Source organism: Polypterus senegalus, chromosome 3, assembly GCF_016835505.1.
Source record: "Polypterus senegalus isolate Bchr_013 chromosome 3, ASM1683550v1, whole genome shotgun sequence".
In the NCBI taxonomy this organism is placed as follows: Eukaryota; Metazoa; Chordata; class Cladistia; order Polypteriformes; family Polypteridae; genus Polypterus; species Polypterus senegalus.
In genome coordinates this window covers 111,177,304-111,203,727 of record NC_053156.1, presented here as the reverse complement: position 1 = coordinate 111,203,727, position 26,424 = coordinate 111,177,304, and the positions used below count along the sequence as shown (strand labels likewise).

Below are 26,424 nucleotides of genomic sequence, written 5' to 3'. Positions count from 1 at the left end.
CATCTGGTGCTGTTGGGTCAGTCTGTGTGGTGGAGGTCATTGAGGTGGTTGAAAAGCTCTGTGATGGCAAAACCACTGGGCATTCAGCGTGGCCCCACAGCTGGTAAATTTGTTACTTTTTTCCATAGTGAAATTCAGCTCAAAGTGCCTTACATGCTTATTACAATTGTTTCCATATTTCAGCAGCTGGAATACTGGCACAAAGGTTCACATGGTTAAAATTGTTGTGATTCAGTAATATGTTATATAAGTTAGAATGTACACTTATGTGCATTTGAAGTGCAAATTCAATTGTTTTGGATGTTTTACGTTAAATTAGCCATATCTGGTGTGTTTTATTCTTGGCTTAGATAAAGTGTCAATACTGGAGTTTCCCTTTCTGGCAGAAGTCTGTAGGTTTAATTAAACCTACAATATTACATGCCTGTTTTATTGTTAGGAATGTATGAAATGGCCCAGACTACATTTTCTTACTTTCCTATGAGAGGTATTGTCAATATTAAACAATATGAAATAAAATACTGTGTGTTCACATCATTGATTATAGTTTTTAATTTGCAAAATTCTTGTCCCAATTTTATGCTCCTCTAATAGTTTATCATAAAAGCAAATGTTTGCTGACAAAATATATACTCTTCATGTACAAAGTAACTGAAAATGTAGAATATGATTATTGTAATAGTTTATTCTTTAGGATTTTACAATTTCTTTCCTCATCATTAGCAGCTTCATCATCACTAGCACTGGATTAACAATTTACTCAAGTTAGCATGGTTACCCCTAGAATCACTCTCTGGTGTTGGGCACCTACTGTGGTGAGATAAGTACCTTTGATATCTCCAACCATGCCTTTTTGTCCTCCTTATTGGCCTCAACCAACTTCCATCTTTTTGTACCTTTTTGCCTTGCTATCCTTAGTCTGTGTCTCTGAACTATACCTCCTGTTGCCTCTATGCCATATTTTATACTTAATTGAGTATTAATCTTTCTTTCAATCTCTATGCCATATTTTACACTTAATCCAGTATTAATCTTTCTTTCAATCTATGACACTCCATGCATCCATCATATTTTCCCATGTCTATTTTTCTAGCTTTGTTACGTGTACTGCTTTCATCGGCCGTGTTTCACTCACTTAGAGGACACTGCTTCTCACATAGCTTTCAATGACGTTCCTCTTCAATGCCACAGGGAATCCTTTAGAAGTAAAAGTGCAGGATAGCTCGAAGAATTTCTTCAATGTACATCTAACCTTTGCTATCGCTGCTGTTCCCCGCACTCCAGTCTCCACTCAGCACATCACCCAAGCAGTACAGTTGTTCTCCTTTCTTCAAAACCCCGCCATTGCTGATATCTGAATTGAAATTTTGCAATGTTTCCATCAGTTTGTGATGCTTGGGTTGCCCACAGATGTCATACTCCCTATAAACCCAGATCATCAATAGTCATGAAACAGAGAAGGACTTAGCAATGACGACACAGAAAAACAGTAGTTTGTACAAAGTGTGCAATGCTTTTTATTCAAAATAACAGTGTCCTAAGTGTGCAGTTTCCACATATATAATTCAATAAAAACTGAGTTTGCTGAAAGTTAAAATCAAGCCTGAATAAAAAAAGAAATCTAGAAAGTTAAAATTTGAAGGTTAAAATGCGGTTAGGATCCATCCATAAAGACAACTCACGAGATTCTATGCCTCCTTGTAAAGCTGAGGTCTCTTCTGCTGTGCTATTATGGTCTCCTCAGTGAGAGGAGACGTCCTTTGGCATGCGCAGTCAGCCCTCCCTCAGTGTCTTTGGGGATCACGCGGGCCCTGCTTCCTTCAGCTACCACTATCCGTGTTCTGTGGAATTTTCCAGAGTGGTTGATTGCTCCTATTCCCTAGACACACAACAAAAGTGGCCCTACCCTATGAGCACCGTTCTCTTGTTCCAACTGGGTCATCATTCCTTACCACTTGCCTCTACCCAGCAGCACCAACTTTGCCTCAGTCCCATCTGTTCTTTCTGTTTTTCTTTTCCTGTTAACCTCCCAACCTCTTCCTCTCTTTTTTCCCTTTTCAATCTCATTCTTCCTAGGCTCTTTTATACCAGTGTGAGTGTGGCATCCTAATTACAAATTGCTGTGTACTGATGTGGAACAGTTGTGCTAATCAAGCAATTAGCACCCACAGAAACTCATCACTGCCATGGACCCCTGACTCGCATCACCACACAGGTCCAGACTAAAAGGGAAATTTAGGTAGAATGGAAACATTAAGAGCAATTCTCCACAATTTAAAGAAGTAATACTTTAGTGAAGTCAGTTATTGAGATTAATATATAACTCATTTATCTGCTTCATGAAGTTTTTAGATCAGAGGACTTAGAGTGACCAAGCGGAAAGCATTCATCCATCTTCTGTCTTCTTCTAGATTAAAATTTATGACGCTGACTAGACAAAGACAAAAAATCAATAAAGCAGCTGTTATGTTAATGTCTTCTGCTCAACAGTAATATTCTTTACCAATTTCCTGGTTAGATGAATGGGAGACTCTAAACTGGCCCTTTCTCAGTGATTGTAATTGCACATGGAGGTGTGCATTGTGATTGGCTGGTGCCCATACAGGATTGCCTCCTGTCTTTAGACTGAATATTTTGGAATAAGCTTGATGCCCTCATGACATTGTAACTTTGGAAAATAAGCAAATGATTGTCCAAATGGGACTCTGTTTCTCTCTATTGGTTGTTTATTTCCTGGTTACTTGTAATGTTTTTGTGTCTAGTGCTTTAGTGTTCGTTTTCAGAGTATCTATGTTGTTTAAAAATCTGTCATTTTAATAAAGTGGAATTAACTGAAAACGATAATTTTATTAATATCTCATTTGTGGAACATTTGATGCCAGACAATAGTATGAGATGTGTTTTTGTTCCGAGGTTTAGCTGTTTTTATATAAATATCCTTTAGCATTTTAAATACATTTTTCTGGGAACTGGTAGGCAGAATGCTTGGAATTTCTGTTGGTCTCCTGGAGACTTTCATGTAATAAATACTTTTACATATTAACCATTCATTTTCTTTTAATTACTGAGAGAAGAGGTCAAATTGAGTTTTAGAGCTCTCCCCTGCCATGTGCTGCTGCATGGGCTTACTGCATATTTCAAGCTATATAAAGTAGCAAGGCAGGATTAGTTGCTATACTTACAGGGTTTCTTATAGTAATATAATGTTCATTTTCTGTAGAATTTGCCACAAGTTTCAGTGACCAAAATGATTAAATTACTAATGTTGTTCTTCATTTTTTAAATGACTTTCATTGGCAGTTATCATGATATTTTTCTTTGCAATTAAAGGGTCACATTGCTGGATCATGGGGAGTTGGAGCCTAGTCTTATGGCATTTCTGCAATATTTAAATTCTTGCAAAAACCTTTCCCAGGGAAAGCCACAAAAGTTGAAGGAGGGCTGACAGTCTGCCGTACTCTCCCATTTTCTGTGATAGATTTTCTTAGATGTCACTGTACATCTGGAAAAACAGGGAGCCACCAAAAAGACAATCTGTCACTTCACTTTTCTTTTCTTCAGATAATGCAAATTTTTAAATAAGGCTTAACTGTATATAATTTTTAAATAACTTTTTTTTTCAAAAATTGAAAGTGGGTATTATGCTGCTTCTCGACTCTGCTATATATATATATATATATATATATATATATATATAAATATCTGTGTGGATGTGATTATGTTTGGGATCTTTAACTGTTTAAGTATAATGACAAATCTCAGATGTCTATAATTAAAAGCACATTGTGAATCTTCATGCTATATGGTAGTATTTTTTCACAAAACATTCACATGTTGAAAAATAACCCAGGTGGTAGCGGACACTAAAGGAGTTCTGTCAAGCCTTTCGTTTTCATAACAATCCCCCCATTTCAGTAAATTTATTATACTCTAGTGGGAGGTGCAAGTATATTTCCAAGTCTCTTGTTGGTGCAGTGTTGACACTAACTTAGGAATGTGTTTGATTTTTTTTTCCTTTTTGCTCAAATGGATTTTTGGTTATTAAACGATCTATTTTGTATTTAACTGGGATGTAACCTACTTTTTAAAACAATGTTTCTAAGTTCATGCTTCGTATTTGATGTCTCTATGCTCTTTATATTTAGAGGCCATGCACTGAAAGTTTTTATCCATTTTGCTTTCATAGTGTTTAATTATTTTCTTTTTGTGGTTATTGAAATCTAGAAACTGTAAGTACATTGACTGATGCATCTCATTTCACAAAAGAACACTAGCATTAGACAATCTCTTTGAAATTTCTTCATATGTTGCAGCTTTATTCAGCTGTTCCTTGTTGAAAGTCAGGTGTCATTTTCCATTGTTCGATGGAAGATGCTGCTGAATATTTTTTCAAAAATTTTGTAAATAAGTGATATGATTCTTTGTTTATCCTCATAATGAAGGGAAATATTGTGCTCCCATGTTAAAAAAATGTTTCAAACATTTGGGGTGTTGTGGATTGTGGATATCTCATAATTTCAAGGTTCAAAAGTGTTTGAGTGATATTCCTGATTTTGAGTTAATCTGTTGTTTTTTTCTGCCCGTGTTGTGAACTGAAAGCTTTTTAATAGGATAAGGTTAATGCTTACTGTGCTAAATTATTAACATTGATGGTTGCGGTCAGCTCACCATTCTTAGTATTTTATGTGTCTAGAAGTATGCAGTAGTGAATGATGCAGTCCTTTCAAATTTCCAGTAAAGTTAGAATTCAATGGTCAATGATCTACAAGGAAATGTTCAATGTAGTTTATTAAATGCAGTTGTGGGCCCAGATTTCTTTACAGTAACTATAAATATACAGTTTGAAAGAGAAGTATAACATGGACACAAAACAAAATGCTTAAGCTACAACTGAGAAACATTGTACTATATATATATATATATATATATATATATATACTGTATATTGTGGAGGACCAGAGGAGGGCTTGTGCCTCCTCCAGACCGCAACGGGGTGATCGCCCTGGTTGTATTGGGGGCCACGGGTAGAGGGCCAGTTGCCCAGTAGGGGCCCGCGGCCACTGCCAGGCGGCGCCCTGGTGCCTGAGGAACCCTGGAGCCCAGCACTTCCGCCACACCAGGAAGTGCTGGGGGGAAGACGACAGGGGACACCCGGACGGCTTCCGGGTGCGCAGCCGGCACTTCCGCCACACTGGGGTGTGGCCAGGACTGACTGCCGGGAAGCAGCTGGAGCCCATCCGGGTTCCCATTTAAGGGGCCGCCTCCAATCGGTGGTGGATGTCGGGTGGAAGAGGACAGAACTGGAGAGAGGACGGGAGGCGGTCAAGAGAGGCACAGTGACTGAGAGTGTGGCCTGGACTCGGTGCAAGAGGCACCGGGATTTGTGAGCACGTTAAAATTGTAAATATTATTGTAAATAAATAGTGTGTGGTGGAACTATGTTGTCCGTCTGCTTGTGTCCGCGTCCCAGTCCACAATATATATATAATAAATGTACATATAGACAAGGTAGTTTTAAATTGAGATTTCATTTGTTCCAGGTCTGTTGCATTCTGAAGAGATTCATTCAACAGGCAAACAATATCAGCCTCATTTGGCCAGTAGGTTCATCACAATGTATCCACTCCAGCTCAGAGCAAGACTGAGAAAGGAGAAAAAAAAAAGGAAAACATTTTGTAACGACAAATCAAAAACAATTACTACAGTTAATTGATAAATAATTTAAAGAGTAATCTGAAACAAACTCTGCACCAGCTTTAACAAGAGTATGCTAAGTTAAAATAAATTTCAGCCCTGAATCTTCAGCTTTGATTTAAGCGCTGAGACCATTGGGACTTATCTAATATTGCTAGGCATTTCTAGATCATTCTGTTGTTTGAGTGTCCTTTACCTAAATGCTCTGTTTTCTACTGTAGTTTGTTTAGCTTTGAAATTTTAGGGAGGTCTACATATTGGATTCATAATATACACCCTGAAGTACAGACCCTAATAATCCTTGTTTAGGGTCATAGGAGGCCAGTGCCTATCTTGGTAGCACCAAGTAGAATGGAGGAGTGCCAATTTATTACATGCCATGCCTATTCATGTGCACATGTATAATTGGGAAGAGTGTCAACAGTTGGCCTAATAAGCACATTTTTGAGACAGTTATTCACATGTGATTAAAAATTAATTTTGTGCCTAAGAGCGCTTATGTTTTCTTGTTCTAATGTTTTATACATGTTGTAATTGTTTGACTGCTTACAGTATATTGTTAATTTCCAAGTTTGGATTTAAGTTCTTTTGTAATGTCAATGAATCTTTTAAGTGATATTATCCTTTAAATGTCTTACAAAGTTGGTTGTAAATTGAGCATTACCTTTAAAGGGTTGAAGCAAAAAAAATAATCAAGTAATGATTTGGTAGGGATTATTAACATGAGAAATAATTACATGTATGCATCATAAGTTGTAATTAAACTTAAGATATAATAATAAAGAGTGTAAGAAATTTCAAAATTCTGAGGTTGAATAGAAAAGTAAGCATTTACTGGGGTTGTTAATTTCCATATCTGTATAAATATTTGTCTTTTAGAAAAATAACTTTATTATAATGAATAGCTAATTTAAATAAATGGTTGCTAATCTCACTTAAGAATGTGAAGTAAGGGCCACAAAGTCTCTAAATTAGTAATGTAACTGTTAATTCAGTTTTAATGATTAAAATTAGGATCTTAAAGGAGCAGATGTTTTGGTAATGTTCAAAGCATTTCTTTAAAAATAATTCCACCTCATTCTTTAATATGTGATTTATGGAGATACTTAGAGCCATATAGAAGAGCCTCAACTAAAGAAAAGATGCCTCTTTGTATCAGCCAAATATTTTATCAGATTCTTTAATATTTAACACATTATTTACACAAACTACTTGCACTGGCAGATTAGATCTAACTTTAATTTGAGGTATAACTATGATCAGTATATAGTGACTGAACTTTGCAATTTTAATAGATTTTGAAATTATTGTAGAGGAAAAATTGATGTTTATATAAATAAGAAGTGTTTAATAAACAATCTTATAAACAGTTTACTAATAAATAAGCTAAACGTGTCTAATTTTCAGTTTGCATTAAAACTATCAATTTCATATTTTGACCCTCCTATTTTTGTATCCTGGTTAATATGTGAAGAATACAGTATTTGACCTTTGCCAGGCTAAGAAGAAGAGTTACTGTATACAGTAGTAAAAGTTAATGTAACTATTCACCACTGATTTCTTTTTGTGTTAGGTCATTTTGAATATTCTTTTTCAATGCAGTGCAGTTTAATTAACGAGAGCTGCAAGTTAAAGTGAAAGAAACATTCTAGTAAAAGGTGTTAACATACTATTGGTGGGATGGGAGAGCTCAAGAGTTTGAATTAAAACATCTTTCTATGGTTGTGTATTTATGTATAAACTGAGAGTATATTAAACAAAAAGTCAGAATTTATAATGTTTGCTTGCTTAACTCATGATTATACATTTTTTTAATATGACGCCGTCATTTATACTTGGATTTGTTTGCATGTTAAACACTTGACGTGTTTATTCTACAATTTCATCAAGAAATGCAGGCATAATAAACGTCGCTCTTAACCTGTGAATTTGTACAAGTTTGGGTGTTTTAGCAATGATGTTCTTACTTATAAACCAGTTTAAAATGTATATGTTAATATTTAGAATATTGTGAATACCAATAAAAGCTAAGTGTTCAAAAAAGATTTTTTGGAATGAGGCCATGTAGTAGGACCAGGAAACAGAAACACCAAAAGGGGGGCAGGTGAAATCATTCTCAGAGACATTCAGAAGGTCAAAATATTAAAAGAAAGGAAAGCAAAACCAAAAGCACAAAAAAATACATTTTTGTTAAAGTACTGTTTTAAAAGTCCTAAAGTGTACTTGAATTCTTTCCTTTAATTATAACTACATTTGTTGTATATTTTGTTCAGACAAAATAACTCAGTGTACCACCATTTTAATCCAAGTGAGGAAAGATGGCTCGTTATGTCAGGCGACCCACCCATCACATGACCAGCAATAGGCATAATGACTGTAAGCAACATAGTTGTCGTCTTAGAAAACTTCATTAAATAACCAAGGCAGAGGCAAAACCACATTCTAGATTAGCACAGAAGTGATTACATTGGTACATTGCCTTTTTGTTTTATTAAAATAAATTAACAAACTGTGAAATCATCAAAAAATGAAATATACCATTTCCTTAGGTGCTATAAAGAAGATTCAGAATGAACAGAAAATTGTACTATTACCATTGGAGTCTTTCCTTATAGTATTCTTTTAATCCAATTTAGGGTAATAGGAGGCCAGTACCTCTTCTGGTAGCATCAAGTGGAATGGAGGAGTGCAAATTTATTGAATGGCACACTTATTCATGTCCACAAATAGCTGGTCTAACAAGAGCATTTTTGAGAAAAAACTAACACAGTCATGGCAAGAATGTGTAAACGCCTCACAAAGGGTGTTCAAGCCCAGAATTGAATCTTGTCTCCTGGAGCTGTGTAGTGTTAGCAATAACTAGCTTACCACTGTGCCATTTCTTAAAAATCCTAGGATAAATTAAATTATTTCTTACTGAAACTGAAGGGTTCAGATCACTTGGATGATACATGTATCATTAGAAAGGAAAAAAAATGTATGATTTAAGAATGAACTGACATGGTATAATATTTTTCTATTTTACGTTTCAACATTGAAAGTGTAGGAAGGCTAAATGTAATATAATGTTTAAAATTTCCAGGTTACAATATTTGTTATACTTTCAAGTTATGCACAACTGAGTGTTCTCTTCTCAGATTTAATTTCAAATGAACGAATAAATAGGTGATAAATGGCTAATAATACAATTATAAATTGTATGGTCATTGAAAACAAAAATAGATCAAACCTGTATTTGATCATGGTTTCTTGCACTACAGCATAGCCATAACTGTTTTACCGAATTCATCAATGTTGAAAATAACTTTCCATATACAATGCAGCCATTTTCTACCAAGTACCATTATTTAATTCAATTTTCTAAAATTTAAAAATGAAATATATAACAAAGTATTGCAATAATAGTGTGTTACATGTTTCTAATCCAACATTTTCTGACAAATCAACTACAAAGTTATTTTCTTTGGTAAGGCATTTTTAGTTGATAGATGTTCACAAGATACCAAAGCCCTTCATAAAACACCACAGATGTTTGCTCCCTGTTTTAGTAATGTTATTTTAAAATAGCTATAATTTTCTGCCTTTTATAAATTAATACACTGTCAAGCATGGCCCCTGAAGGTTGGCCTTCATGTTTGCCGGTCAAAGCTACATAATCATGTGTATTCTTTACTGTATTTACAAGACACCATGGGTCTTTATGTACGTTTTCACTTTTTACTTTTTTCTATTAATGTCTGTTTATTACACATTAAATCAACAAATGACAGAGTACTGCCAGGTTATGATAGAAACCAGCAGTTCTTTCACAGCATGCATCTCTCTTTTATGCTGCTTCCAGTGTAGTCTGTCTTGTCCTTTCTTTCTTGAAGCATGGATAAAATAAAAAACATCTGCTGGGTATGAATCTGGTTGAACTTGCACAGGAGTTACATGTCTGTGTTGTTGGTGATTAATAGTTTATAGTGTTATAAATAAATCAAGTTCAAATATAATTAAAAGTTTGAAGTAATAATCAAATATAGTACAAAGCTAGTCAATCATTCTAATTATACATGGAGTAATTTAAAAAGGATTGCAATCAGAATTATTTTTTCTTTTCTATAAGTTTTTTCTTTTAGTTTGTTTACACTCAGAAATTCACAGTGTAAAATAACTGATATATACTTTTTAAACATTTTTATCTTTTGTATTATCTGCTGTTTTTATCCATGTGCACTATGGTAAGTGTCATCTTTTTGTCCTGTTTCTGAAGAGTGTGATGGGAGTGCAGGCTATTCAACTTTGTTACCAAAACCCTGAATACACAATGATTACGCTCATTGGCCTTGTCCAGAACTCCTCTAGACTTTATACTACAGATCCACATTGTATTAAAAAACTCATTAGAAACTTCAAAAGACTTTGTTGGACAGTTTTCTTATCAAAAGATCTTGACCATGCATTGTTCTTCTCTCTTGTTAAATGAAACCTAGCCTCAAGGAGTCTTATTAATTTTTTACATTTAAGATTTCTCACTTAAAGGTTTTCCAATGCTATTTAAGCACAGGAACTCCAGTTTCTGTATTACATCTTGCCTGAAGAAGGGCCCTGAGTTGTCTCGAAAGCTTGCATATTGTAATCTTTTTAGTTAGCCAATAAAAGGTGTAATTTTGCTTGGTTTTCACTACTTAGAGAACACTAGAAGTGAATATCCCATTTCTAGTGTGAATTCTGGGACAAATGACAGAATTGTGTCCAGGATTAGGGATCATTCAGAAATGTTAAAAGATGATAACACTGCATTGCCGTCTGACAGTAACTTGGCTCATTTCAGTCATGATTTCATTAGCTTTATATTAAAGAGGCACTTGTATCTCAGTAGTTTCTATATACGTCTCTAAAGAAGATCAGTATTTGGTTATTCCCTGACCAGATGCTGCAAGGCCGAGTGCAATAAAATGCTTTGAGGAAGACTAAGTGACATTGGAAATGTTTAATTTTTTAAGGATTATGTCAGATAATAGAAATTACTATTGGGGAAAACAGCAAAGTGATATCAGAGGACAGACTGAAGGTCTGCTATCAGAAAAGTCAAATTAAACTGAGTCACCAAAACCATATCTCTAACCAGAATAGATAGACTTTAAAAAGGAGAAACCAGCCAAAGATCCAAAACAAAATTAAGGTTCTTTCTTCTACAAATTCTGCAGCAAATGTTGTTTTAAAAAGATTAAACAATAGGTTACAAACTGTTGTGAATCATCATTTTATATAGGCCAAATGTGATCCATGTGTGACATGGCCAAAAGGCATAGCAACCGCAAACAACCAGATCTTGCAAAGATACAACAAAGTGGAGGCAATCATGATATAAAACATTTTAAAATGGCTCAGTAATGATGACATCATCATAACACTGAAAATAATAAACAACAGTAAAATATATAAAAGTAAAATTTTGATAAACATAGCAAAACGATTCTATAAAGTGGATTTATGACACTGGGAATGGGAGGTGTGTTGTTCTAACAAGATTGTAAACCAGAAGAATGTGGTTTAATTTCTCTCCTGTGACCCACTGTGTTACCTGTAACAAGTCTCTTAATAATCCTGTGTTCCATCATAGAAATTATGTGAGTAATTCCACTGTATTCATGTGGTCTGTAAATAATCTGGTAAATAAATGTAACATGAAATAGTTAAGGGATCGACCCTAGTGATTTCTCACATCCTAATCCTTATCTTGGATGTCTATATTTTTTATGGTGTACTGGCAATTTATTTCTTTTTCCTAAACAAATACAACACAAATAAACAAGTTAAAGCATGTGCTCTGGTGAATTCTCATATCTCAATCCACAGCTTTCTTAGTTTGTACTTTTCCTTGATTTGTTACAACTTATTTCTGTACTTCTTTGTATTTTTTATCTATATTTGGCCTAGAATCTCTTCTTTTTATGAGTTAGTCAGCTAATAGAAAGTTTTCTTCAGTAAGTAATACTAGAGATGTTCTCCTTTTGTACTGTTCTTTTTATCATTTAAGTTAACTGATATAGGCAGTGCACTAAAAAGAGCAAGCATTTTTATAACTTTAGCTAAAAGTATTTTCAGTTGACTCTAACAGTTGTATTATTTGTTTTTCAATGTAGAACTGCTAGTATAATAAGGAATTTTAATTTGTGTACATCTGTAGAGCTTCTAAGACTACTTAAAAACTTTACACAGGAATTTTTGGTATTGGGATGTTTTGTAATGTAGAATACATTATGTATACGCAAAAGGTAATGTATCTTGTAAGAACGTATATCATGTCCTGTAACTATCTTGAAAACTTATCATTCACCATCCATGTACCAATTTTCTATGCCAACATCATACAATTCAGAGTCACAATGACTGGAGCAACATTCATAATCCATCCTAGTGTGAAATCACAAACATCTCTTACATTTACTCATCCACCCATTTCCCATCCTGCTTGTCCAGTTCAGGGATGTGAGAGGCTGGGTATAATATCATACCAATTCACTGTTAAGCTACCAATCATGGCTTACCAATATTAATATTTTAAATAAAAAACATGAATATTTGCCCTCGTAAATTGTATGTGTATAGGCATTTACAAAAATATTATACTTTAGGGTTCCAGAGTTTGTTTGAGATTATTGACACTTTCACTTATGTTTCACCATTTCTTCCTATTATTAGGGATGTGTGATAAGCTAAAATCTAAAAGGAGGTCAAGACTTTCTGCATGCAACTTTGTCTCTCTATTATAAAAAATAAAATCTTGGCAAGAGAGAGACGAGACGTGAGACAAAGAGTAGATGATAAAGTAGAACATCATAAAGAATTCAGAAATGTTGGCACAATACATACGCAGAGGAGGTTTGAGATAATGGAAGTATGAAAATTCAAAAGTCTCAAAAAAATGATAGTAAAGGTTGCATTAGCACAAACAAATGGAAATGATTACTCGGTGAACTAATGTAACAGCTAAAAGAGATTGAATATATTGTTTGGATTTATACTTTACGTCGGAGTGTTCTTTCCCAATGAAGAGACATATCTGCGAGAATTAAAAAATGAGATTGTTATTGTCCCTGGACTGTCAACCTTTGGAAGCAAGTCGCAGAAGATGGTGACTTTTGCCATTAGATTCTTTCAAGTCACGCCCTACTTAAAACCATTTTCAAATAAGACCACGGTTATCTAACCTCTCAGTCGTGTAAAGGCTTTTATCAGACATACATCCTGTGCTCTCAACTCTTATAAATTTTATCAGGACAATGATTTTATATGTTATAGATGACACATGTCTTCTAAGTGAAGAAGAAAGAGCAGCATGTCGAAAAAATTATTTTAGGAGTGTGTAATAGACCACCCAATTCAGACAGTAATTTCAACACACATCTTTTTAGTAATATCAAAATGGCAAGTTTACAGGGAGATATTATAGTCATGGGGGACTTTAATTATCCAAATATTAACTGGGATAACCTTTCAGATGGAGGAGCACAAGGAGTTTTTAGAAGAAATCAGTGACTGTTTAACACAGCATGTTAAAGCACCAACACGGGGTGAAGCCTGTCTGGATTTAGTATTTTGTAATAATCAAAATAGAATTGAGGGTGTAGAGGTGATTGAACCACTAGGGTCAAGTGACCATAATGTAATACAATTCTCAGTATTTTGTAAGAGTGCAGATGCAGAGACTAAAATTGTTAGGTTGAACTTTGGTAGGGCTAATTTTGAGCAGACGTGACAATGTCTACAGTAAGTAGGATAGACTGGGATAAGAGTTTAAGTGTGGAGACAGTCGAGGAGCAGTGGAACAGGTTTAAAAATGTTTTACATGTAATGCAGGACAGATACATACCTAAATTTGGAATTAATAGGAAACTAAAAAAATCTCTAAAGATTTAAAAAAGAAGTTACAAAGGAAAAAACTGCTTTAAAAGGCATATACTGTAAGTGAATCGTAGAGCGTGAGAACATTAGGGCAACCATTAACAAGGATATCAGGGAGGCTTAAAGACAGTTGGAGAGGAATATAGCAGATAAGGTGAAAGAAGACCCTGAGAGATTCTTTCAGTATTTTAGTAGTAAAAGAACAGTCAAGGAGGAGGTGAAGTGCATCAGAAATAGTAAAGGGGAATTAAAAGATACAGACAGTAAAATAGCAGATGCCCTAAACGTACATTTTTCTGAGGTGTTTGAAATTGTAGAGGGAGAAATGCTGCTCAGATAAAATAAGCTGAAATCAAACAAAATCACCAGGACCAGATCATATTTATCCTCGTGTTCTTAAGGAGGCTAGCAAGTAAATATATAAACCCTTGACACATATTTTTAGGAAGTCACTGCATACTGGAGAGATTCCGAAGGACTGGAAAATGGCAAATATCATCCCATTATATAAAAAGGGTGACAGGGCAGATCCAAACAACTATAGGCCAGTAAGCTTAACATGCATCACAGAAAAATTAATGGGAAGAATTATTAAGGATATGTTTAAGCAACACATGGCAAGGACAGGAGTTATTCTGAACAGTCAGGATGGGCTCAGAAGAGGGAGGTCATGTTTTACTAACATGCTGGAATTCTATGAGGAGACAACAAAAGGATACAATCAAAGTGGGGCAAATTATATTATTTATCTGGACTTTCAGAAAGCATTTGATAAGGTGCCACAGAGAGGTTGGACATCAAATTAAAAGAAGTGGGAGTTCAGGGTGATGTTTTTAGATGGGTGCAGAATTGGCACAGACACAGGAAGCAGAGGGTGATGGTGCGAGGAACCTAATCAGAACCGGCCGATGATAAGAGTGGCGTTCCACGGGGGTCAGTGCTAGGGCCGCTGCTATTTTTAATATATATAAATGATTTAGATAGGAATATAAGTAACAAGCTGGTTAACTTTGCAGATGATGCCAGGATAGGTGGATTAGCAGATAATTTGGAATCCGTTATATCTTTACAGAAGGACTTGGATAGCATACATGCTTGGGCAGACTTGTGGCAAATGAAATTTAATGTCAGTAAATGTAATGTATTTTACACATAGGAAATAAAAAAGTTAGGTTTTAATACACAATGGACAGTCGGAAAATAGAGAGTACAGTAATCCCTCGCTATATCGCACTTCGACTTTCGCGGCTTCACTCTATCGCGGATTTTAATTGTAAGCATATCTAAATATATATCACGGATTTTTCGCTGGTTCGCGGATTTCTTTTAATTTATGGTACTTGCTTCCTCAGTTTGTTTGCCCAGTTGATTTTATACAAGGGGCGCTATTGGCGGATGGCTTAGAAGCTACCCAATCAGAGCATGTATTACATATTAACTAAAAATCCTCAATGCTGTAAGATATGCTTCCGTGTGGTGCTCGATTGTTTGCTTGTCTCTGCCTCTCTCTCACCCTCTCTGACATTCTCTGCGCCTGACGGAGGGGCTGTGAGCAGAGGTGCTGTTTGCACAGAAGCTGTTTGCCTAGTGGATACGAACGCACCTCTAAGAAATGCCGGCCGCTTTATCGTGGTGCTTCCAAAAACACACTTATTGATTTTTTGATTGTTTGCTTTAATCTCGCTCGCTCTCTCTCTCTCTCTCTCTCTCTGACGTTCTCTGCACCTGACAGAGGAGATGTGAGCAGAGGGGCTGTTTGCACAGAGGCTGTTTGCTTAGAAGATACTGACGCTCCTCTAAAAAATGCCGCCCCCAAACTTAAAAGCACACATATTGATTTTTTGATTGTTTGCTTTTCTTTGCGAGCGATCTCTCTTTCTCTCTGAAATGCTCTGCTCTTGAAGAGAAGAATATATATTTGCTTTCTTTTAATTGTGAGAAAGAACTGTCATCTCTGTCTTGTCATGGAGCACAGTTTAAACTTTTGACTAAAATGTGTTATTTCATGTCTAGAGGGCTCTAATAATGTTAACAGTGTGGGAGAGTTTCTAAGGGCTTAAAATATATAAAAATAGCCATACAAACATATGGTTTCTACTTCGCGGATTTTCATCTATCGCGGGGGGTTCTGGAACGCAACCCCCGCGATCGAGGAGGGATTACTGTACACCATATGAGAAGGATTTAGGAGTCATAGTGGACTCTAAGCTATCGACTTCCCAACAGTATTCAGAAGCCATTAAGAGGGCTAACAGTATGTTAGGTTATATAGCACGATGAGTGGAGTACAAATCCAAGTAGGTTATGCTCAACGTTTATAATGCACTGGTGAGGCCTCATCTTGAGTACTGTGTGCAGTTTTTGGTCTCCAGGCTACAAAAAGGACATAGCATCGCTATAAAAGATCCAGAGAAGAGTGACTAGGCTGATTCCAGGGCTACAGGGGTTGAATTATGAGTAGAGATTAAAAACGCTGAGCCTATACAGATTAAACAAAAGAAGATTAAAAGGTGACATGATTGAAGTGTTTCAAATTATGAAGGGAATTAGTACAGTGGATCAAGACTGTTATTTTAAAATGAGTTCATCAAGAACATGGGGACACAATTGTAAACTTGTTAAGGGTAAATTTCGCACAAACATTAGGAAGTTTTTCTTTACACAAAGAACTATAGACACTTGGAATAAGCTACCTAGTAGTGTGGTAGACAGTAAGATGTTAGGGATTTTCAAAACTCGAAAGCTTTTCAACAGCTTTGTTGGGCTGAATGGCCTGTTCTCGTCTAGAGTGTTCTAATGTTCTAAAGAGATCCGAAAGCGTTGGAGAGACAAGAATGCAAAAAAGAACAATAATAATCTATGTGCAAATTCTGAAAATAAAGAAAGTAATAATCAGCCCAGACCAAGTGGAATTGAAAACCTCTCAGGTCCATAGACTATTCTGAAGCAGTTGGTGGTGATGGTGCAGTAGATGAAAACAGCAATTTACAATATCCCATAGAATATCTACAAGCGTTAACACTGTCCGGTCTCCCACCAGCTGAATTGCTGTTGAAAGAAGGATGCATCATAATGTTATTGCGTAATTTATGTATGAGTGATGGACTATGCCATGGGACATGATTATACGTATTAAAAATTGGTCGAACAATTCTAACATGTTAACTTTTAACAGGCGACAAGAAAGGTAATGTAGTAAATACTCCGTGAATGACATTAGACACCAAAGGAGAACTTGAGATGCCATTTGTATGAAAACATTTACAGTTTCCCATGAGAATAGCTTTTGCTATGACAGTTAACAAATCACAGGGACAAACATTTGAAAAAGTCGGTTTATTTATTAAAGATAAAGAAACGATATTCACTCACAGGCAGTTATACGTTTCGTTGTCACAAAGTAAGTCCAAAAACAGAATCAAAATTCAATGTGATCTTGTAGAAAAGTTAATTCCAAATATTGTTTTTACTGAATAATAAATTTGTAACAATTCCCATGAAAAAAACATAATAAATTTGTAACAATTCCCACAAAAAAACCAATCTCTTTAAATTGTATATCTGGTTAACCAAACCTGGGGGTTGGCAAGCAAAGTGAGCAGGGGCAGAGCCCCCTAGTACTGTATTTGTAAAGAAAAATCATATTGTGCCTCAGTATTAGTCTTTTTTGTTGCCATGGTTCTGCCATTGTGTGCTGTTTGAGACACTAGTGTTTGAAACGTGTTTTCCAGCAGCCCAATATATATTTGTTTCACCCCAAAATATCGTTTAAAGTTGGCATACAAGTTTGAAAAGTTTTAAAATCTCATTCTGAAAAATAACGAAATTGTTAAAGATAGTTGCTGTAGAATATGTACACTCTATAGTGGGTTTGGATTTTTCATTTCATGCTTTTTCTAAAAAGAGTTATGGTGGTATAAAACTATTTTATGTCCTTCAGAGGAATTTTCCAAGTGCTACCAGACAGTCCTGAAAGAATGAATCTATCCAGAGTGTCGTATTCCTGCGTGGTGTGCCTGATGCATTTTCTTGTTTGTCTGAAATTGTTTTTCACAAGTATATGGTGTATTAGCATTGGCCAGTATGACCTTCATTTATGTGTAATAATCATAAAATTTTAGCCTACCTGATTAGAACTATACATTTTACAGATGTTATAATTTCAATCATCAGTACTTTGATTGACCCTGTGAGATGCAATTGGCGCAGTGTCATCACAATCTCATTAATTTGAGTTGTTTGATTATAGAGCTGTCATAATCCTTGATGTATTTTGACATTAAATTTAACAGTCATTGAAAACTTTTGATCATGCAGTATGTATCTAATGTTAAATCTCAGAACTGTTTTGATCTCAATATCGTTAGAACTTGTTCTTTCATTACTTCAGATGTTAGGGCTTTATTACTTTTGATGTGTACTACCTGTACTGAATTACATTTTGTATAACAACATTTTTAAAAATATATTTATCCACATTATGTGTTTTTCCCCTTCTAATTAAGGATAACTCCAACACCTCTTGGAGAGGGCAAAAGTACAGTAACCATAGGCCTGGTTCAAGCCCTTACTGCACATCTTAAGCTCAATTCATTTGCTTGTCTGCGACAGCCTTCCCAGGGCCCCACCTTTGGAGTGAAAGGTACTGTACCTCATATTTTTCTGTAGTTTATTAAACAAAGAACTACCCTGTTCTTTGTCAAACAATTTGGCAAATGCCCAAGAAGCAGAAAACAAGTTGGAATATTAGAAAGCTTTACATTCTATGCTGGCCACCCAGTCTTTTATAAAAGCGTCTGTCAAAGTGTGATTACTAAATGTAGTAGTTTTTAGTTCTTAAAACATAATTGTGCCCTTTATTACAATATAACAAAGCATGGATGTATTGTCTCATTAAAGAGCATTGATGTATTGTGTGTACAGCAAATTTAAAGATTTGTATTTATTTAAGAACCCTTTGTTAAAAAACAAAATATAAATTACTTTAAAAAGCAAGTAGTCAATATACATTTTATGTTATAGATTCTTAATAATTCAATCAAATAGAATCAGTTTATTATTCTCTACTGCAATAAAATTAAAAGATATTGTTGATATGGTAGTAAACATCGCAGCGCAGATATTTAAATAACATCAGTATTGTCACATAAGAAGAGCACAGTGAAATATATACTTGCTTGTGCTAATCAACATGCAACATGTTGTTACTCTATAGCTCCGTGATTAGTGAGTACAAGAATCTTTCTTCAAAGCTTCTGTATTCTTTATACGTTAAAACGGCAAAGGTCTCAATCACATATTTACTGTAAAAGAGTAAAATTGTTAATCAAGCTTAAGTACCTTACAAAAGACCCATTTAAGTACTATAAATCCACCTATGGAATGGAGAGTGAGCTGTATAGTAACTTGATCAATAGGAATGTGCAAGAATAACAGTGTCTAAAGGTGCAAAGCTGGTATACATTAATCCTGAACAAGCTACAGCTGCAATTTCTTCTCATGTTCCTTGTTGCAAATATTAACTTTTGAATACTTTTTTGTATTTTCATTATAAATAATTTATGACAATCTGCAACATTCTGATTTCACTTTAATATTAGTTTTTTGTTGTTGATGATAGCAAAAATCCCAATTAAATACATGAAGACTCCATACTTAGCACAATACAATATAAAATACTCTAAGCAGGTGAATGGAGAGTACAGTAGATGGAAACAAGAAGACACAGTATTTTGTGAAACAAAACCAGAACTGTATCAGCCTGCCTATAATACTCTTTTTTGAATAGAATAAAGAACTAAAAAACACCAGTATTTATTTTGAAAACTTCAGTTGGATTGAATTAAAATCTTTAATGTCTAAGACAAAACTGCCGCTGGACATATTAAGTAAAAGGAGAAACTTCTCTTTAGCAAGGTCTGAACACAACATTAACAATTTAGAATATTTTCCATGGTGTGTGCCAGCCTAAAATTAGTAATGCTATTTTATTTTTGCATTTAACTTCCCAGAGTAATTGCAATTTGTAAGGGTTTTTTATCAGGATGCAGAAAAAATATTTTCTAGTTAAGGAGAGAACTCTGCACTTCAGAGACAATATTTTGCAGTTTATCTAGAATGTCTGAGCAATTCAGAGTCAATAACTCCGCATTACAAACCCGAAGGTTTGCACAGCTGCAATAGCATGCAACTTTTTAATTTATTTAACTGATAATTCATAAATTGTGTTAAGTAATATCATGGTATGCTTTTTAGAGTTGAGAAGTTAAATGTTTAAAACTATGTTTTAAATGTATCCAGTTGAATGAAAGTCAAAGGATTGTTTTTTCTTCTAGGTGGAGCAGCTGGAGGTGGATATGCTCAAGTCATTCCCATGGAAGAGGTAGGTACCCTTTATTGTTAGTCATGGGGTAATGAGCAGTGGACTGTATGCTCCTACACTTCATTGTGTTTGTTTTAAGAAAATGTATGTAATAAGAAGTCCGAACTGTGAAGTTATTTCAGTATAGCTGAATAGCCTTTGTTTTTTTTTTTTTATTTTTGTTCCACTATTTCTGAATGTTATTGAACTATTATCTTTTTACTATATTATGATATCCAAAAAAAGTAGAACTTATTGTTGGACTCTCAAATTTTGCTTTTAAATAGAAATACATAAATAATATTTTTAAGCAAGTTCAGTTGAAGTTATATGCCTAAAATATTCCCCTGTCATGCACATGTTTTTAGTTGTCACAAAAGCAAAGCAATAGTTGATATATGTTGTATAAACTTTCTATATCAAGTTTGTAATTGTATGTATGCAAAATATTTCCAAAATTCTTTTAAAGTATATTTCACCCAGCATTCAGCAACTCACAATTATGATCAAATCTTGAGTAATGCCTTTGCTGAAGATAAAATCTACACCATTCCTTTAATTTATTTAGTGTTTTTTTTCAATACTGTGAGTGCTGTATAGTGGTTACATTTTCATGCATCACATTGAAGACCAATAATCAAGTGATGTAAATTTATAAGAAGTTTCCATTGTTAATAAATTAACAACATAGTCATATATTTTGAATATGAAAGTTATATTTGAGATGGAGTTAGGTTTTTGATAATTGCTTATTACCAAAGTTTTCGCTGAATGAAGGAAAGAACATATACTGTAATTTTTGTGGACACAGCTTTGAGTGGGAAGTACTTGGATTCCCCTATTTTCTGCAGAAAGACATACAGCGATGTTGTGTTAGATTTTTAAATATGTAGTCAGGTCCATATGTATTTGGACAGTGACACAGTTTTCATAATTTTGGCTCTGTACACCACCACAATGCATCTGAAGCAAAACAATGAAGATATGATTGAAGTATAGACTTTCACCTTTAATGTTAGGGGTTGTGATGGATGGCTGGCAGCTCAACCTGGCCGTGACGCCCCGATAATGAAAGCATGGGGGAAGGCAGCAGCTTCTTGACACTGCCTCCCCCAAGGCACTAGATGGTGGCTTCCCTGGAGTATAGCGGTGCCCCGAATTCCCACAGGGCATCCTGGGAATTGGAGTTTGGTTTCTCAGCCCTGTTGGGTGCTGTGGGTGCCGCCACGAGGAGCTGTTGAAGGACCTGGGGAGTCATACTTTCCCTATATCCCGGAAGTACTAATGGATCACGCAGACGGGAACCCCGAAGTACTTCCAGGCTGACTAAAGAACTTGACTTCTCCATCTGACCTATTGGGAGGAAGAACAGAAGCACTTCCAGGTCAGGCACCCGGAATCTAAGTTTTTTCGTAGGCTCTGGTAATTCTAGTGTTAAAGGATAACTGAAGACACAGCAAGCCAGCCAGAGTCAGGTGGAGGTGGACAAAGTTTGCTGGGAGGTATGGAGGAGAGTTGGGGAGAGAATTGTGTATACAGTAATACCTCGCTATATCGTGCTTCGACTTTCGCGGCTTCACTCTATCGCGGATTTTATATGAAAGCATAATTAAATATATAACGCGGATTTTTCGCTGCTTCGCGGGTTCTGCGGACAAGGTGTCTTTTTACTTCCTGTACATGCTTTCTTAGTTGGTTTGCCCAGTTGATTTCATACAAGGGACGCTATTGGCGGATGACTGAGAAGCTAACCAATCAGAGCACGCAGTTAAGTTCCTGTGTGCTGAATGCAGTGTTAACCAGGAAGTCTCGTCTCGCTCATTCAGCATCAACGTGTTTCGCTGTGTAAAGAGTTGTGCTCTTTTGTGTTTATCTTTGTGCATAGTCAAGCCCTTCATTATGGCTCCAAAATGATCTGCTACTGCTTCAGGGGCCGTGCCCAAGCGCAAATGGAAGATGTTAACGATTGCCGAAAAGGTAAACGTTTTGGATTTGTTGAAGGCTACGATTCTTTTTATTTAAAAAGTAGGAAAGGAATATAAGATCTACGGCCGCAGTGTCCTTTTAAGCAGGGTGCAAAACGAGTTGTAAGTGGATGTAATAAGGCAGTAGTCTGGATGGAATCTGCTTTAGGGATTTGGATTGAAGACTGCTAGAAGAACAACAACGGCAGTGCTACACAATTGCCTGAAATGGCTCCTTTGGAAGAGCTGTAACGCTCTCCTTTGTTGTGTAGTAAAATTAAACTCATTGTTATCGGACAAGTCATCGTGTCATTGTTGGTGAGTAACCATAATTAATTTTCTACTTACAGTACTTAGTACATGTACATACGGTTAGTGTCACTGTACACACATTTACTGTATACCATTTTTCTTGCATTGTACGTATTTATTGCTGGCGGCCTGTCTATCGTAATGGCTGTAACATATGTGATATCGGAGACACTCAATATCTTTAAAATAATATTTAGGTTTTACTGTATATAAACAGTGTGTTTATATACATAATTTCAATGAATCTTACCTAATATCTAAGAGAATACAAAGGGATTATGCTGTATAACTCTGCGGGGAATATTTATAAACAGTGTGGGAGAGTTTATAAGGGCTTAAAATATATAAAAATAACCATACAAACATATGGTTTCTACTTCGCGGATTTTCATCTATCGCAGGGGGTTCTGGAACGCAACCCCCGCGATCGAGGAGGGATTACTGTATATTGATCTTAATTTCCTTTGTTCAATGAAAAATGTTCTAGAACTGGCCAAGCTTTTAAAAAGATTTTCTGGCAAAATTCTAATCTGTCCTTCCTGCACTTGAGGTTTACCAGTACTTTGCACCTTGTGGTAAATCCTCTGTCTTTAACACTAGAATCCCTGAAGCCTATGAAAAAACTTGCAATCCCGGGCCACCTTAAATTCCTTTGCACCTCTCCATTAGCGTGTTTTGTTTTGCAAATGTGTTGATCGGCACAAGCAGCAAGCAGCCTGTTATCCCATCCCCCCACTACCGCAGCTCAACTCATACAAAAAGTTCTCCCAGCTCAAGTCTGTTTATCTGGGTGTGAGGCACCTGGAGTTGTGCAGGGTAAATGTGTGTGTCAGATTCACTGGCAGGATGACGCCCAACCTGTTGCTGTATCCAAACGGTGCCATCTTTCGCCTTTATGCCTGGTGCAGCTCCGTTGTTCTTATGTGTGAGTGGACATTTCTTGTGGGGAGGGCTTCTGTTCTCTTTCTCCGATGTAGAACCCTCATCCTCATCTGAGTTCTCCTCTGTTATAGCACGTTTATTTGAAAACAGCAATGTCAGATCGGGGGAACGTGAATGTGACTGAATAAAACTGAATAATAAAAAAAATACCCTCAATTTACACCGGCTGTTACAGACTCAAATCAAATGTATGTTTTTATTCTATAATAGTAACAATAAGAGCAACTCACTACTCAAAATGGTAATTCTAGGAAGTGCCCTGAATCAAACCAGCAACCTTTTGATTATGAGTCTGCAGTTCTTACCACTTTCACCCAAGCTGTCGTGTCAGTGTCGTACCCTAACCGGATTTCTTTTTCTTCAGTTATATTCTTGAGTAAAAGCACACTTGTTTTGTTATGCGTGTACCTTTTGTGAAAGTGTTTATTTGATATTTGGACTTCAGCCTTCACACATCATAAACTTCATGTCAAAATTCTGTCATTAGTACTATAACATAAAAAAGTTTCTGTTTTAGGTATGTGTTCAATATTTCTTGCCTTACATTTCCTGTCATCCTACATTTACAGAGATCGTTGTAGACATGGAACGCACATGAAATGCATATGCTCCAAAATAACAATATATTATTTACCCTATACAACTCCAGGTACCTCACACCGAGATAAACAGATTTGAGCTGGTTCATGGTTTGGTTAAATGTTGTGAAGGAGTTCTTCTTCGCCAAAGACAGAAGTTCTGCAATCATCCAGCACAGTTGTCTTCTGTGGTTTTCCAAACCAGTATGTTCCTGCTTTTAAAAAATGTACAAATGGTTGATTTGACCACTCCTCATGTTTCTGCTTTCTCAGTCTAATGATGGACTATTTTTATGTGCATGGACAGCTCTTTGGACCTCATTTTGAGAGTTCCATATGCAGCTTCCATACTTGGAATCAATTCCAGACCTTTAAACTACTTAATAGTTAATGAAATAATGAGGGAACTGCTCACATCTGGCTATGGAACAGCTTGTCAGTCAATTGTCCAAATACTTTTGAGCCCCTGGAAATGGGGGGTTGGCTATGCAGAAACATGGCTTTCATTCCATTCAATGGCTCATATGATATTTTTGGTGAAGCCCTTAAATTAAAGCTGAAAGTCTACACTTCAATCACATAATGATTGCTTTATGTTAAATCCATTGTTGTGACATACAGAGCCAAAATTATGAAAATTATGTCACTGTCCAAATGCTTATAGACCAGACTGTACATATGTTGCTGCTACTTCAGAGTACATAGGCACCTGTCTAGTTCTGAGTCCACTTTGTAGAGTTTCAACATTACCCTCATATTCTATTGGGTATTCTACTGGCTGGGCCTTCTCCTGGAGACCAGATATGATATATAATTTTCTTTGCATCAAAAATGTGAACTAGCTGACATAAATAAGGAAAATAAATGGGTTTAATTAATTGAATGGATGAAATGCCCTTTGATGGAGTAGGGCAGTGGTGTGAAACACATATCCTGTAAGGTCACAGTGACTGAAGGCTTTTATTCCAGCAATTTCCTTAGTTTGGATCTAATTGCAGCTGCTAATAAAATATAGATCTTTTGCTGTGTTCTTAATTGACTCGTTGTTTTAAGATTCAGAATGTTTAAATGTTTTTCCTTACAATAATGAAATTCTATAAAAGCCAACGGATGACCAGGGGCCTCATGTATAAATGGTGCATATGCACAGAAATGTAGCGTAAGAACATTTCCACGTTAAAATCGCGATGTATAAAACCTAAAATTGGCGTAAAGCCATGCACATTTCCACTATACCTCATACCCTGTCGTACGCAAGTTCTGCGCTTGGTTTTGCAGACTGGCGGCACCCAGCATCAAAGCAGTGCTACTGTTCCTGTGTGGTTACCCTTTCTTTCTTAGATTCACATTCCTTTATAAATACACTGAAACTAACTGCATATTGTTTATTAGTGTAATGCATCTGATTGTAATTAACCTGTAACAATATAATGGTCCAGGGAATAGCCATAGTATTCCAAATACCATAACTGCTTTAGCATTGTTACTGTCTCTGCACCTTCTTTTTCTTCTTTCAGCTGGTCCCTTTAAGGGTTGCAACAGCAGATCATTTTTTACCATATTACTATCACTGCACCACTCGGAGCATTTATATCACTGTATCCAAGTGGGGAATCACAGCAGCAGCTGATCGGAAAGAATTATCAGTATACAGCATCAAGCACACGCTGCCTCAGCTATGGCAAAATGCTTTAGAGACTTTCCTGTATGGACCTCGCTGTTCAGAAACAGTGTCTTGCCAAGAACTTTAAACACAGTCAATCAGTCCATCAAGTGCTCCTTGTAGAACTGTTTGTACTTATAAGTACAATCACCTCACTGTAAACTTTCACTACAGTTATAATATTGCACAACTTGTACCACTTTATAAAGCTTGTATTTACATATGATGACAATATCATTTTTAAGATGAAATGCAGCAAAATATGTTGATTATATTATACAGATAAAACTTTAACTTCATTTAAATAATCTGTATTGTTAATAATTAAACATGTGAGGACATGGTGCCACAGCGCTAGCTAGTTCATGGATTGATCCTACCTCATGCTGTATTCTTGCTGGGCTGGTGTGACACTGGAAGGATAGATGGATAGAATAATTAAACACGTACTACGAAGATATTTGAATGTTCCTTAAAAGTTTTGAAGAATCGTCGTTGTAAGCTTACAGATGGCTTAACGTCTGTTATTGAGCTGATTGTGCGGTGATTGGGTATTTGGAGAAAGAAAAGGAAGGACAGGAATTGGAGGTTAGTACGTTTGAAAGAGACAGTACTGCTGCAATAATTTCATCGAATGTTGAGCACAATCACTGCGCCACCGTGTTCCCATGTTTAATAACATGCTTTCATTCATTTTATCATTAAAAAGATATCACGTATACATCTCAGTATTTTAATTATTCAGAGAGCTGTAATATTATGAATTTAATGGATTCTGTGTCCTGTCGGAGAAAGAGAAAGTGGGGAAGTACGTAGTGATTCACACACATAGAGTACATAAAAGATCAAATACAAAACAAAGCATTTAACATGTTGCTTTAGTTACGATGGGATTTGAGAAACTAGTAAATTAAACAATTTTAAGATGAAGTTTATGATGTTCTACTTTAATGACAAAATAAACGACGTGATTAAAGTGGAAATTTCGAGATTAAAGTTGATATTTTGTCCTTTTTT

At 35.7% G+C, this 26,424-nt stretch overlaps 1 protein-coding gene across 1 annotated transcript in view; it reads left to right on the top strand.

Annotated features, from left to right (window-relative positions):
- Positions 1-26,424, top strand: part of mthfd1l (methylenetetrahydrofolate dehydrogenase (NADP+ dependent) 1 like) — a 400,198-nt gene that overhangs the window by 116,952 nt on the left and 256,822 nt on the right. Inside the window, exons 12-13 of the mRNA XM_039747812.1 lie at positions 18,093-18,229; positions 19,923-19,969. Coding sequence (XP_039603746.1) covers positions 18,093-18,229; positions 19,923-19,969 — 184 coding nt within the window. The remainder of the gene's footprint in view (positions 1-18,092; positions 18,230-19,922; positions 19,970-26,424) is intronic.